Consider the following 14,836-nt stretch of genomic DNA (forward strand, 5'->3'; position numbering starts at 1 on the left):
TTATCTTACTAGAAGTCACACTAGAGGAACTGCCAGACTATTCATATTAAATAATACTTTTCAAAGTCCCTAGTGTATTCCGGTTCAATTTCAATGCTGTGTATTACACAAGACAATAATTTTTCTTCTCGTGATCTGAGCATACTAAAAAGCAAATATAGTAAAACAGTTTGAGGGAAACATTCCTGAAGCAACACTTCTCATTATTTTTAGTTACCTGTACTTAAATTCATTTTAAACTACCTTTGTGTCCAGCTTGCAGGGTGAAGCCCATGTTCAACTGCAGCATTTTCTGCTGGTAAACCAAATGCATCCCATCCCATTGGATTTATCACCTGTCAGCAAAAAAGAAATACACAGTCACACAGGCCTCCAAATAATGTACTGAGGTTTGCAGCCAAATAAATGGTGTTGAAAGAGATATATCTCTTTCCTATGTAAGTGAATATTATATAGAAAAATAATCTAGCAATTCAGTAAGTATTCAAAAAAAACTGTTTAATAGGCAAGGAAAGAAAGGTCAGTACTTAAGATGTACATCAATACATGATAAAAACGATCCCATTTCTTACACCTACAAACGTGCTATAAACTCAGTAATTACGATTAAAGTTACCCAAGTTTAACAACAGCAAAAGGTGATTTAGTGACATTTTACCACCTAAAAATGTATTTACATAAACCACTTGTTCTTTGGTTGCATGTAAGCAAGCAAGCGCTAATGAAGCAAGGCCGGGCAATACTAATCTCGTAAGCTATCTCCATGTGAAAATCCTGTCCATTTCAGAAGCACAAGAGCTCCTTTAGTCACGGGTTTGAATTATTTTTATTCTCCTTTGCCACAACCTTCCAATCCTCTCTCTTCAACAGATTATTTCATTCAGAATATTTTAGACATCTTTATAAAGGTGCCCTAGGCACCAACTCTGTGTAAAAGCAACAGGATTTAACAGATACAACTCTGCAGCATTCTTATTTTGAATACTGAGCTAAAACGAAACTCTGCTGGCACAGCAACAAAACCAAAGGTATTCACCTGTGATCAACTGTGATTCAAGCCAGTGTGTTGGTTGGTGTTTTTTTTGTGGTTTTGTGGTTGTTTTGTGTTGTTTTGGTGTTTTTTTTGGGTTGGTTTTAGTTAAAGAACTGAAGAAGTATACTAATGCAAGTTTCAATCAGACACCTGAATGTAAAAAGACATTAAAAATACCCTCAAATTAATCTCCAGGACAGATCTATTTATGCAGTTTCTATAGAGATGAAAGAACATGCACAGTGGTTTGTTTTTTTTTGTTTTTTGTTGTGTGTGTGTGTGTTGGTTTTTTTGGGGTTGGTGGGGGTTTTGGGTTGTGGGGGGGTGTTGTTGGGGGGTTTGGTGCATGAGCTTTAAGGTCCCTTCCACCCCAAACCATTCTGTGATTCGACTTGTAGCAATCATGACAACAGGTTTCCCTCCCAGTTGGCACAGTTGGACACCCCTCTGAGTCTGGCAAAGGGCATCAAGCAGCTCTCAAGAGCAGAGGAGGTGAAAGAAGTTGACTTCTGTGACGCCTCTGTTTTCTCTTGCCAGCTACATATTTCCCCCACCACGGTCCCACCCAGATGGCAGCAGGATCTTCAGTCTCAACACTGCTGAACATCAATAGACTCAGGTAGCTGATACAGCATCAGTACTATCACTGGAGATAGCTTCTAACAAAGTGTTATTACAGTGAGTTCTGAACACCACTTGCACTTAAAATGTCTGAAATATCAATATGCAAAGCTTCACAGGTGCATGCATCTGTAGCCCAAATTCCAACTAAACCTTCACATTCATGGATTTGGAAAATACTAATTTCCTGACCAATTATGATATTGAAATATCAAAAACCCACCCAGTCCTACAAATGTTCTTTTCTTACCTGCATCCCTCTCATTTTCTGGAATCGAGCTATTGCATCGCTGATAGTGTAGACACGAACATGGCCCATGTGAAGCTTTCCAGAAGGATATGGGAACATAGAAAGCACATAAAACTTTGGTCTTGATTTCTAGAAAAAAATTTTACAAAGTTGTAAGCACATGAATTTGCATTTCACTTGACTAAATACAAGTGTACATTATAAACTACAAGGTACTGTGAAAAGAGACAAGGTTCTGCTGGACCCTTCATAAGATCAAGTTCTTTAGGGATGGAGATGGAGATGTTTTACCAGACTTTGCTGTCATTTCATATATTCCTATGGCACTTGAAAATTATGTTTTTAATCAATTTTTACTTAACAGAACTGCAGCTTAAAAAATCACCATTCCCTACTGTAGCATCTGTAATTGGTTATCTATGTGCTCTTAGTTTGTCCCACCAAAATAGGAAAATATGCAGATTATATTCTTTAAGTATAAATAAGTGTTTTACTTTGTATTTACAAGAAACATGGGAGCTTGCTCCTGGCCAATTGCTTTTTGTCAGCTGAATTGCAGTAATTCACTGACTAAATCATGAACATCCACTGAAGTGAAATTGTTCAGAAGCACTACATATGCTCAGCTCGGAAGAAGTACTACGAGCACTATCTTGCATAGTGAAAAGAAAGTAAAAATTTCATTTAGTTAGGTTTAAGTTACGCAGAAATCGGATGTGATGTCTCTCACATAAGTTATTCCTAATGTGTCTCGATTACCATTGAATTTATCACCAACACATGCTTGAAAAGTTCCTATTTTTCTTATGTTAAGAATGAGGGAAAAAAGGGCAGCTTTTAGTATTTTGAAAAGAAGTCTATTTATATTTTTTTATATATATATTTATAAATGTTCCTTCTTTATTGTTTTTCTCCAGTTCTAGCAAAATCAGAAATAACGTGAAAACCTGCCCGCAGCACTACACACTGCCTGCCTCTTAATACAAGATGTTATTACATCTACTTCAACTGTAAGGATAAAACAAAAGTATCATTAAAAACACAATTTAAACTTATCAGATGTATGTGATACCTATGCATTTGCATGTTGTCATATATTACAGACAGAAGCCTAAATTAATGCTTTCCCTGCTACTTTACGCATGCTCACTATTTTCATCTCAGTTTTCCTTCTCAGAAAAAGCAAACCCCTTTTCTGTCTTTGACACTTTGATATGTCGGGTTTTTGTTGGAGAGGTAGCATACCTCAGGAAAGAATAAACAAAGATAAAGGGACACGCAAAAATACTCTACTACCTATGTGAGTGTAATTATGAAGGCAAAAAGAGTGAGAGACTGGGATTACCATTGTTTTCAGGATCTTTTATTGTATGGGAAAGCTTTTTCTTTCCTGCAAGTCACTTACTATTCCTAAAACACTATTAACCACAAACTACCCTTAAAAAAAATCATCTTCCCTTAATATGGATTTTAATGAATAAGTGTCCAGTGTAATAGAGTTGGCATAACCATTAAGAACAACACCTTGAGAAAACTGCTTACAGAAGTTACAAACACAGGTGTTTCATTTAATACTTTAAGTAATTCCTAAATGTGGTATACTAAATGAAGAAATAATTGATTACTTGAACACTTCCTAAATTTACAGGTTTATACTTTGCCTATCGTCATGGTTTTCCCTAAGTTTTTTTTAGTTATTATTTCTCCACCTATTTCATCAACTGTTTTTAATAATCTACTATTATATGAAAGTATTTTCCCCTGAAACACAACATACATCTTAGCATCAGAAACCAACTGTAATAAATAAGTTTTAATTTAACTTCACTCTGAGAAAACAAAAATACCAAACATGCAATTTCCAAATATCTCATAATGCTTACATCAGTTTCTGAAATTCTGCAGAACTGGTCCTTTATTCGTGGGAGCCACCAATTTTCAACTCTTTTCCTTGTCTCCAGCCCATAGGTTTTTTCCCATTTGCCCGTCTCACTGTAAATAGTTCTGACACAAGCAGGAACCAGTCTCCTCTGCCATTTAATTAATCCCATGAAGCCATTTAGTTGTCTCTTCAAACACGAGGAACAAACACCAACTGTCTGACAAACCGACTGCATTCTTAAGGTTATGACTTCTGAAAAAGACAAAAATACGTATTTCAGTCTACAATATAGAATAGGAATTCAGTGGTTATTACAGTTACAAGAAATTTGGTAGCTGTGAAACATTTTAGCTTTAGATTATTTGTCTGTTTTTTACGGCATGTGCATTTTATCACCTTATGTTTGAATAAAAAAGCATTTATTCTTTTAGCCAAGAGAATTAACTGTGCCCCTGGAATGGAACAAAACCATTCTGTTAGATGTTTTCTCTAATAAGAGACTAATCTTGCATTCAATCTCCCCTAAGAGCAGGATCAGTTGAAGGTGCTCAGCATCAGAAAGATGAACAGGAGAAGATGACTGACGGTGTTAGTAAAAATTCAGAATCAAACAGACAGAAGGGGAAGTGACATAAAATTATACTGAAAAACTGCTGAATTTGTCATCATTGAAAAGAGATGGGGGGGGATAACTGTAATTAGTAGATTTCAAATAGATATTCTAAACTGACTTTTGCTAAGGCTTCCTCTTTCAACTAAAACAAAAAACCAGCTAAAAGAGCTCCTCAAATGCTTTACAGCGAGTCCTCTGAATTAAAACTACTCAATGTGAGAAAGATCAAACAGTGCACATGTTCAGGATCTGTCTCAGTAAGACATTTGCTGATTTTACTTCCTACAGTAGGAAATACAGCATTAAACAAATCACAACCCATACTCAGATTTCTTACTCATCTTCATCCCTAATTCCTTAAAAAAAACCACCCCAAAAGCAAAACACAGACCAAATTAAATAGTTTCTTTTTTGCATCAGTGTTTTCTATCCTCTGTGGCTGGGGTTTCTTTTCAATTTTTGCTTTGTATACTTGACTGTTATACCAAGCCTTCTATTTCAGTCAGCTCATAACTTTCCTTGAAGAGTTACATCAGTAAAGTTTCTGTGTACAGAAGCTCCACACAATAAATGGTTTTATTTATGTATTTCCCATATGATAGCAACATTATCAGTAGAACTGCTATAGCACCAAAATTAGGTCCTCAGTAAGCCAGTGAGAGTTATACTTCCTTAGAATCCACCACATATGCATACAGAAGCCCTCATTCCCTCTCATTACATACCTATGAAATTACACCTTTCTTCTCTTTAGCTACCAAACAGGCACTTTCAAACATTTCTTTTTCCACTTATACGTCTGGTACAAGCAGACATATTCTGGTGTTTTTATTTTTTTGTTGCTAATCTCTATAATCTCTATAACCTCTCTCATTTGTAACAACAAATCCAGGTCTGAACTCAGGATTCCCAGTGCAGATGCCTGAGTTATTGAAGAGACACCTAATTTCTCCCCACCCCCCATAATCTTATTCACTCACCTCAAAATCAGCAAGAAAAGCACTGTCTGGCTTATTTTTATTAATTATTTCCTTATTACTTATGTCTTCTTTCTATTACCTAAATTTATTTTACAACATAAAAGAACACTGCTTTGAGGCAGACCCTACTTTGAGCACTGCCGGAGCCGGCAGCAGCACGGAAGGGTCAGCACCGGAGGGTGATGAACATGAGCGGCGGCAGCCTCAGCGGAACCGGCGGCCGGACTGGTTACCTGCGCGCTGGAGCACTCTCCCTCAGCTGCCTCCCTTCGCCCTGGGCGCCGCCATCTTGATCTCGTTACAATGGGCGGACAGTGGCTACGACCTATGCAGCGCCTCCGCACTGCCAGTGGCGCATGCGCCGCGTCCGGCCCGGCGGGACTTGAGCGGGTGGGCGGTCTCTGGAGGGGCGGAGCTTCAGCGGACTCTCAGCTCCGCCCAGCCCAATCTGGCCCCTCCCTCACCCTCCTTTTATAGACATCATGCGTCCTCCCCTTCCTTTTATAGCTGTAAGGGCGCCATACCCGCCCCGCCCCTTAATCTCACAGGCCCCGCCCTGCCCCGCCCGCTGGGGCCGCGCCCCCTCCGGGAGTTTGGGATGTCCCAGCGGCATCATTTGGTGCCCGTGAGGAGCTTGGCCTTCGGCTGGGGCTGCTCCACTCCTGCGCCAGGCTGGGGGGGGGGAAGACTGCGGGCGGGTACAGGGTGCAATTCAGGATCCCGCCACCCTCATGCGATGGGATGGGGACCCTCATCTCACTCGGGGCGTCCGTGGGGCACCCCCAGGGTGTTTTGGGGAGCAGGGGTCAAGTGTGCTGCAGAGTGAAGCGATGGTGCCGCAGACCCCCCCCACGGTCTGCGGGCGACAGCAGCAGGGGGTGAAGGCACCTTTATTGGGGTCCCCCTGCCCCCCCAACCAGCCGCATCCCACTCGGGGTTGGGGGAACACCGCTGCGTCCCCTTCATCTCCTCATATCCATACCCCCGTCCACCCCCCCGCATCCCAGCAGGACCCTGTGCCCTCGGTGATCTCTGTCAGCCCCCCCCCCGGGTCCCGGTGCACACCCCCGCATCCACCGCGGAAGCGGAGCCGCTTGCTCAGCCCCATCGGAGAGGGCCGTGGGAGGGCTCAGGGGTCCTGGTGTCCGGAGGGGCCTCGGTCTCCGGGGTGTGCACTGGGCGGTACTGGGAGGCACGGGGCAGGAAGCCGAGGGTCACTGGGAGGCCATAGGGGTGCCGCGGGGTGTGCTGGGCCGGACGTCGGTGCCTCGGCGGCGGGAGGCGAGGCAGGACCGGGCAGAGGGGCGGGAGCGTAGCCGGGGAGGGGTTGGGGAGGCCTGACCCCCCAGTTGTGCCCATGGGGGCTATGGGTGGCGGGCTGACCCCTCCGAGTGAGCCGGGGGGACATGGGGAGGCCTGGGCCCACCGCACAGTGACACGAGGGGAGTTGGGGGCCGTGACCCCCCTGAAGTGGTCTCAAGAGGGTTTGGGTGGGTCTTGAGCCCCCACAGTGTGACCTAAGTGGGGTTCCTCACCCCAAGTGTGCCCATGTCGTGTTTGGGGCAGGCCTGACCTCCCCACACAGTGACTTAAGGGGACCTGGGGGGCCTGATCCCAATGATTATGCCCTGGGGGGGGGGGAGGTGTCACCTTCCTCCCATGCCTCCCCAAGGGCCATTTTGGGCTCCTCGGTGTCCACAGGCTGGGCTGAGGGGGTTGGTTCTGGGTGCTTGGGGGATCCCCTGGGCTGTGGGGTGTGAGGGCTGAGGCTCCCCCATTGCCTGCGCCCATTGTGCCTCCCCCCCCCCCAAGGCCTTGCTGTCACCATGGTTCCCTGGTGCTCATCCCGCATCCAGGGATCCAGCTCTGGCTCCACACCGGGGTCCGTGGGGCCATCATCGGCCCCCTCTGGCACCTCGTGAGTGACGGGATGGGGGGGTTAAGGGGGGGGGCACCCAGAGCAACCCCTTCACCACCACCCCCCCATCCCCTCAGGGATACTGCCAGCGGTGATGACTCCAGCAGCGACTTTGAGGCCACGCTGCGGCCATGCGGCAAACGGGGACCCCAGCAGGGGCCGAAGCACAGCCATGTATGTCCTGACCCTCCCTTCTCCCCCTTCCACGCGTGGGTGCTGGCCCACAGCATCCCCAGCCCCCCTTCCATGTGTCTGCCCCCAGGTCAGGAAGCGTCCCTGGGCGATGGAGCCGAACGGTGACTGCAGCAGCACATCCACAGTCAACCCGGAGCCAAACACCAACACCCTCTTCGAAGCCATTAAATCGGCCAAAATCGCCGTGGAGGTAACCCCAAACTGGTGCAGCACTCCCTGGGGATGCAGGGCCGCATGGGTGAGGATCTGGGGGGGAGAAGGGGGATTTGGGGGGCTCCCAACCTGTTTTTGCACCCGCAGACGGTGGTGGACGACTGGTTGGAGACCTACAAGCGAGACCGTGAGGCAGGGTTCTTGGAGCTCATCAACTTTATTGTCTGTTCCTGCGGTTGCCAAGGTCGGGGTCCCCAGCGTGGAGGGGTCCCCTCAGTGCTGCTGGCAGGACCCCCGTTTCACCCCTTTCCCTCTCCCCCACAGGTGTGGTGACACCAAAAATGTTCAGGGACCTGCAGAACTCAGAGATCATCCAGCAGCTGACGGACCAGTTCAAGGAGGTGCTGGATTGGCACGGGGATGGGCGATGGAGAGGGGGGGACCCAGCTCACCCCATCCGTATCTCATGTAGGATTCATCCGAGTACCCCCTTTCACTCAACACCCGACCCTGGCGCCAGTTCCGGGCTGGGTTTTGCGAGTTGCTGACAGCAGTGGTGCAGCGATGCCAGTACAGCATCATCTATGATGAATTCCTGATGGGTTCCCTCATCTCCTTCCTCATCAGCCTCACTGATTCCCAAGTACGGGCTTTCCGCCACACCAGCACCCTGGCAGGTAGGCAGCACCCACGGGTGGCTCCCCTTGGGCACCCCGTGGAAGGGGTCCCGGTACCCACAGGCATTGCGGTCGTAGCCATGAAGGTGATGTCGGCGCTGGTCAAGGTGGCGTTGGACGTGAGCGTGCACCAGGAGAACAACCTGCGGCAATACGAGGCCGAGCGGAGCAAGGGGCCCGGCCGCCGCGCCACCGAGAAGCTGGAGGCGTTGATGGTGAAGCGCGGGGAGGTGAGTGGCGGTGCTGCCAGCGCGGGGACGGTGGCACGGGCCCCGGTTGAACCGCGCCACGTCCCCACGCCAGCTCCGAGAGCAGCAGGAGGAGATCGAGAACATGATGAACGCCGTCTTCAAGGGTGTCTTCGTGCACCGCTACAGGTTGGTGGCTCGGGAGTGGAATGGGGGGGGGCTCATGGGTGGGGGAGAGATTTGGGGGTGAGCACCAGGAGACCCCCGGCATTGCCGCGTGCTGCAGGGACGTGGTGCCGGACATCCGAGCCATCTGCATGGAGGAGCTGGGGACGTGGATGAAGACCTACGTGGCTTCCTTCCTCACCGACAGCTACCTCAAGTACATCGGGTGGACCTTGTATGACAAGGTGGGTACCGATGGGGGGGCACGGGGGGTGCAGGGACAGGACCCCGTTGACAGCTGCCCCTGCAGCAGTGGGAGGTGCGCCTGCAGTGCGTGAAGGCATTGCAAGGGCTGTACGGCCACCGGGACACGGCTGCCCACATGGAACTGTTCACCAGGCGCTTCAAGGTGAGGGGGCCTCCATGGGGAGGGTCCCTTGGGTGTCTCCCCCAGCCCCTGTAGGGTGACACCGATGTGTCCTTCCCCAGACACGCATGGTGTCCATGGTGCTCGACAAGGAGCTCGGCGTGGCCGTGGAGGTGGTGAAGCTGTTGACACTGATGCTGGAGTGAGCGTGGGGATGGGGTTTTGCAGGGGAGGAGGGGACACCCGAGAGGCCTTTGGGGACCCCCCCACCCTTCCTTCTGCACAGGAACATGGAGGAGGCACTGACGGACGAGGACTGCCAGAGCATCTACCCCGTTGTCTTTGCATCCAACCGGCCTCTGGCCACGGCCGCTGGGATTTTCCTCTACCGCCGGTGAGCAGGACCCGGTACCCGGCACAGCCCTTCCTAGTGCTGCCGTCACCCACACACAACCCCCAAACACCGACCCTCCCAAAGCGCGAGTCAAGGCTCCAGCTCCCTGCCAGCTCCCCTCATCCCGGCCTCAGTGCCAGCATTAATGAGAGCGGGATGCCGGAATGGCCAAATCCAACCGGAGCCACTCGTGCTCTTGCACCAGCCGTGTGTTTATCTCGGCACAGGCCTATGGCATCGGCGGTGTTTGGGTTTGGCACATCTGGGGCAGAGGCACCCGTGGGATGCAGGGATCAGGGCACGGCCCACGGTGGGGGTCATGGGACCCCTCTATCCCTGTCCCTTGGGTGTCCCCCAGCTCTGTCCCCAGAGTGGGCTGTACACGGGACCCCCCTGTCCATGTCCCTTGGGTGCATGGTGCCTGTGTGTCCCCCCAGCTCTGTCCCCACGCCAGGGAGGATGTGGGACCCCCGTGTTTGTCCTTGTGTCCCCAGGCTGCTGGACCCCCAGCAGGGTGCGAGCATGGACTCATCTCACGACAGGGACAACAGGACCTTCTTTCAGGCCCTTCTGACCTTCTTCATCGAGATCGAGGTGAGGATGGCCTTGGGGAGCCAGGCGGGACAGTGGGGAGGTCCCTGCGTGCTGTGACTCCCCTGTCCCCACCATCCCCAGCTCCATGAGCACGCAGCCTACTTGGTGGACAGCCTGTGGGACTGCGCTGGGCCTCGGCTGCGGGACTGGGAGACCATCAGCGCTTTGCTGCTGGAGGAGTCACCTGCTGAGGGTATGGTGCTACTGGGAGACACCAGAACGTGCTGGGGTATCATGGAGGAGGCACTGAGATGGCACTGGGAGATCCTGTGAGAAACTGGGAAGCACTGGGATGACGCTTTGAAACACAGGGAGGCATGGGGATGCCACTGGGAGGCACTGGGAGATGCTGGGGGACATTCCTGGGGCATGTTGGGATGTTATTGAGAGATACTGGGATGTCAATGGGAAGCATTAGGACAGCCATGGAACACTCTCAGATGTCCCTGTGTAGACTATGTCATCGCCACCGCACTGGTGGGCAGTCGAGACTCGTACTGGGATGCATTGGGATGCCCCAGGCCCCCATAATGAAGGAGATGGGGAGGTGCTGGTTGCATTCCAACCTTCATTCCAGTCCTCCTCCCCATTCCCCAGGTCTGGGAGACCAGCAGGAGAAGGCACTGGTGGAGATCCTGGCAGCCAGCGTGGTCCAGGCAGCTGAGGGGCAACCACCTGTGGGCCGTGAGCCAGCCAAGAAGGTAACGGGGCAAAAATGGGGGGGGGGGGGTTAGGAGGACCCCCCTTGACCCCCTCTTTTTGTCTCCAGCCTTCATCCCGAGAGCGGAAGGTGCAGATGGAGGAAAGAATCCGCCTCACCCACTGCCTTATCCCGGCTCTTCCCAAGCTGCTGGGCAAGGTGACGGGAATGGAGGACACCCCACTGGCATCCCCAGGGCTTTGGGGGAGTCGGTGGTGACCCCCCCGTTGTCCTCCTCATCCTCTCACTCTCATGTCCCCCCCAACCAAGTTTTCGGCCGATGCTGAGAAGGCGGCTCCGCTCCTGGAGGTGTTGTGCTGCTTCGACCTCAGCATCTACTGCACCGGGCGGCTGGAGAAGGTGTCCCCTGCTGTCACCCCTCTTTGTGTCACCCCCCCTGGTAGCATCCGGTCCCCCCAGGATTGGGGCTGAGCCGCTTTGCCCCTCAAAACTGTTGGGACAGGGATGGGATGCAGCGTGTTCCCCAAATGTCCCCTTTGGTGGTCAGGTGCCTCCCATCAGCATGCTGTCCCCATCACCCCCGAGTGTCCATGGCTGTCCCCATCCTCACAAGGGGGGGGGTCCCTGGCTGTCTTTGTCCCTGTGTGGAGGTGACGTGTCTGTCCTGCAGCACCTGGAGCTGGTGCTGGAGCAGCTGGAGGAGGTGGTGCAGAAACACACGGAGCAGACGGTGCTGGAAGCTGCATCCCGCGCGCTCCACGCGCTCTGTGACCCTGAGCTGGCCCTGCAGCGGCATGGGGACCGGGTACGGAGCCGCCTGGCTGACCAGCTGGCAGACAAGTTCAACCAGGAGGTCACCGAGATGCTCCAGGTAGAGGGAACAGGGATGTGGAGTCAGGACAGGGCTGAGGATAGGGACACAGAGCTGAGGACAGGAACTTGGAGTCAGAACAGGGCTGGGGACAGGGTCATGGAGCTGCGGAGAAGGCTGAGGAGCTGCACATGGAGCAGGGATGGGGCTAGGGACAGGGACAAGAAGCCAGGATAGGGCTGGGGACAGGTACACAGAGCTGGGCTGGGAACAAGAGAGGAACAAGGACCTGTAGGGATATTGGTGGCCTGGGTAGGGATGATTGGTAGGGAAAAGCTGGTCTAGGAAGGACTGGATGAGGGAAACAGCAAGGGGCAGTGGGGAGTGGGGTGTCCCCAGCTGGTTGTGGGTCCCCAACCCTTCATGGGGTTGTTCCCAACCCCTGGCCCTGCCCAGGCCTCATCCCTGGATGAGGAAGAAGTGTACAGCATGGCAGCCACACTGAAGAGGATCTCCATCTTGTTCAAGTGAGTGGGAGGCCACACGCCATTCCTGTTTGTGTCCCCAAGGGTCCCCTGGGGGCCCTCATTCCCTTCTGCTCCCCATGTCCCCATCCCCTGGCATCCATGTCCCCATGTCCCCTGTCCCATCTGCTCCCTGTGTTGCTGTCATTCCGTTCCCGTGTCTCCATGTCCTATGCCCCATGCTCCACATGTCCCCCATGTCCTATGCCCCATGCTCCACATGTCCCTATCCCTGTCCCCCATGCCCCCTCACCCTGCTGATGCTGCTCTGTCCCCGCAGTGCCCATGACCTGACGCCCTGGCAGCTCTTTGATCCCTGCACCCAGCTCCTGCAGCGTGCTGTGGACACGGGCGAGGTGCCACCGCAGGTACCACCCTGGGGACACAGCATTGGGGACACACTGGGGACACAATGAGGCACATCCCTCACCCACATCCATCCCTGCAGGTCCTTGTCCCCACCATCACCTGCTTCTATTTCCACATCCTCTGGGAGCTCTCTTGCTTGCCCAGCACTGATGTCCCTGAGGTGAGTGGCCACCAGGACAATGTGCGGTTTCCCCTGTGTCCCTAAATGCCACTGTGTCCCCAAACATCACCATGTCCCCCTGCCCAGGAGCAGCTACAGAGCCTGAAGACCAAGGTCATCACCTTCTACTCATTGTGCCACAGCTGCCTGTCCGATGTGGACGCTGGTGTCCGGGAACAGGTACGCAGGGACCTGGAGGGATGGGAAGAGATGGAACCAGCCCTGAGGCCAAGCCCATCCTTGTGTTCTCAGGCCTTCAGAGTGCTCAGCGACCTGCTGCTGGTGCTGGGGCCACGGTTGCCAGAGGACGGGCGAGAGGAGCTGGCTCCGCTGGTGCTGCGTCCCGACGCAGAGCTGCAGTCCCAGCTGGCCGCCTTCCTCATGGACCACGTCTTCTACCCTGCTTGTAGCCATGAGGAGCTCTTGGCCACCGGCAAATCACTGGGTCAGTGTCACTCCAGGGTGCTTGTCCCTCCCTTAATTGTGCCCCCCCTTAATTGTCCCCTCCTGTCCCCATAGAGGACAGTGAGAGCCACATCGAGGAGCTGCACCGACGCCGCGTGCTTCTGGCTGGCTTCTGCAAACTCATCATCTACGGCGTCTTGGAGCTCAGCGCCGCTTCCGACGTCTTCAAGCACTACACCAAGGTAACCGGGCGCAGCAGAGCGGGTCCCCGCTGTCCCCCTGTCCCCACAACACCTCGGGCACACTGGGTCCTGTCCCTCCCTCCCCAGTTTTACAGTGATTATGGGGACATCATCAAAGAAACGCTCAACTTGACCCGGCAGATCGACCGGCAGGAGTGGGCTCGCACCCTGCTCCTCAGCCTGCAGCAGGTTGGGGTGGTGCTGGGGGGGCCTGGGGTCTCCAGGGGGCTCTGGAGGGCTGCTCTAGGGAGGTTTGGGGGGCTCCAGGTTGTGTGGATGGGGTTTGAGGGAGAGGTCTGAGAGTCTGGGGGTACTCCAGGGGGTTGGGTCTGGGGTCTCCAGGTGGGTCCAATGGGGGCTTTGGGGTGCTCTAGGGAGATTTGGGGGGCTCTAGGCGATGTGGATGGGGTTTGAGGGGGTGTCTTTGAGGAGGTCCAGGGATCTGGGAGCCTCTGGGGTTCCTCCAGGGGGGGTTGAGGGGATGTCCAAAGGTTCCCCCCTAACCTTGTGCCCCCCACCATAGCTGATGACAGAGCTGCTGCACCAAGAAGGTCCCGACATCCGGATGACGGAAGCTTTCCCAGAAATCCGGGACTTGGCGCGAAGGTTTTCCCTCTTCTTCAGCCTCCACCAGCTCCGAAGCCGCCCGCTGCTGCTCAACATCCACAGGTACAACGGGATGAAAATGCAGGGGGGATTTTTGGGGGTGTCAGCCCCTCCTTACGCCTTTATCCCTGCCAGGGAAGGGATTCTGTTTGCTTTCCAGAGGACCCCAGGCTCAGAACCGGGGTTGCCACCACTCAATTTACCCTTCCTGGAGGTGCTGAGCGAGTTTTCACCCTGTGTGCTGCGCCCGGATAAAGCTTTGCTGTGAGTTATTTGGGGGGGGCACCCTAGGGTAGGGTCTGGGAGGGTCCTTTCAGGTCTATTTAGGTCCCATTGGGGTCCTCAAGGTCAACATGGGGACCCTCGGGGGATGTGGGTGTCTCTGTGCCCCCCAGTACCCCACTGACCCCCCCCCCCCCATACCTTTGTTGTCCCTCCCCAGCTTAACCTACCTGGACAAGGTGTCCCGGGAGCAGCTCGGGGTGCTGGCACCGGGTGACACGGGGCAGTGGCAGCCCCTTGTCACCTACCGCAACTCGCTACAGCCACAGGATGAGGGGGGGACCTGGGAGAGCAGCCGTGGTGCAGCGCCCACCCCACACCCCACCAAGAGACCCCGCCTGGAGGGTGAGGATTGGGGTGCAGGGAGGGGGGGCTTATCACCCCCAGCACCCCTCTGGGCTCGGTGGGGTTGGGGGGGTCCTCGTGCTCAACATCCCCCCCGCAGCCCCACCGCAGGCCCCCGACTCCAGCCCATTGCCGAGCACCCACCCCTCCAGCCCGGCCTTGACCTCCACCATGTTACGGGGTGACCCCCGGCCCCCCCGGCCGTTGTTCTCCGGCTCCATCCTCTCCTCACCACGGCAGCAGCTCCATGACCCTGGGGTGCAATCGGGTGATGCCGTGAGTGAGGGGGGGTATGGGTGCAGGAATGGGGCTGCTGGTTGACTCGGGGAAGCAGGGAGGAGAAATTTGGGATATTGGAGGGCACAAGGTGGGCATAGGGCAGGCAGTGGGGCTGTTGGGGG

At 53.3% G+C, this 14,836-nt stretch overlaps 3 protein-coding genes across 4 annotated transcripts in view; 1 reads left to right on the forward strand and 2 right to left on the reverse strand.

The window, feature by feature from the left end:
* LARS2 (leucyl-tRNA synthetase 2, mitochondrial) overlaps nt 1–5,736 on the reverse strand; it is a 52,355-nt gene extending 46,619 nt beyond the window's left edge. Inside the window, exons 1-4 of the mRNA XM_061374969.1 lie at nt 5,613–5,736; nt 3,788–4,038; nt 1,905–2,033; nt 244–335 (exon numbers count right to left, since the gene is read on the reverse strand). Coding sequence (XP_061230953.1) covers nt 244–335; nt 1,905–2,033; nt 3,788–4,021 — 455 coding nt within the window. The 5' untranslated portion in view covers nt 4,022–4,038; nt 5,613–5,736. The remainder of the gene's footprint in view (nt 1–243; nt 336–1,904; nt 2,034–3,787; nt 4,039–5,612) is intronic.
* Nucleotides 1–14,836, reverse strand: part of SACM1L (SAC1 like phosphatidylinositide phosphatase) — a 144,023-nt gene that overhangs the window by 122,118 nt on the left and 7,069 nt on the right. The window lies entirely within an intron of this gene.
* Nucleotides 6,101–14,756, forward strand: LOC133223816 (cohesin subunit SA-3-like). The gene is made up of 30 exons (XM_061374856.1): nt 6,101–6,146; nt 7,192–7,297; nt 7,375–7,471; nt 7,560–7,682; nt 7,793–7,889; nt 7,970–8,046; nt 8,118–8,322; nt 8,401–8,552; nt 8,626–8,699; nt 8,797–8,920; nt 8,986–9,084; nt 9,165–9,244; nt 9,329–9,436; nt 9,931–10,030; nt 10,112–10,223; nt 10,628–10,731; nt 10,800–10,889; nt 11,001–11,090; nt 11,362–11,562; nt 11,959–12,029; nt 12,307–12,394; nt 12,475–12,555; nt 12,643–12,735; nt 12,808–13,000; nt 13,075–13,202; nt 13,290–13,391; nt 13,726–13,871; nt 13,944–14,072; nt 14,251–14,435; nt 14,536–14,756. Exons 1-30 carry the CDS (start codon nt 6,116–6,118, stop codon nt 14,754–14,756), a joined length of 3,507 nt encoding a protein of 1,168 aa, XP_061230840.1. The 5' UTR covers nt 6,101–6,115.

The sequence above is a fragment of the Neopsephotus bourkii genome, unplaced genomic scaffold (genome assembly GCF_033783945.1).
Source record: "Neopsephotus bourkii isolate Nb327-2 ecotype Australia unplaced genomic scaffold, CSIRO-AGI_Nbou_v1 NB_1655, whole genome shotgun sequence".
Lineage (NCBI taxonomy): Eukaryota > Metazoa > Chordata > Aves > Psittaciformes > Psittacidae > Neopsephotus > Neopsephotus bourkii.

What these genes read in the sequence shown, in the direction of transcription:
- LOC133223816 (XM_061374856.1), top strand. Translation starts at nt 6,116, where the DNA reads ATGGGATGGGGACCCTCATCTCACTCGGGGC. An exon ending in CTGTTCCTGCGGTTGCCAAG is followed by an intron (nt 7,890 to 7,969) that starts GTCGGGGTCCCC and finishes TCTCCCCCACAG; the next exon opens with GTGTGGTGACACCAAAAATG. An exon ending in GGAGGAGTCACCTGCTGAGG is followed by an intron (nt 10,224 to 10,627) that starts GTATGGTGCTAC and finishes CCCATTCCCCAG; the next exon opens with GTCTGGGAGACCAGCAGGAG.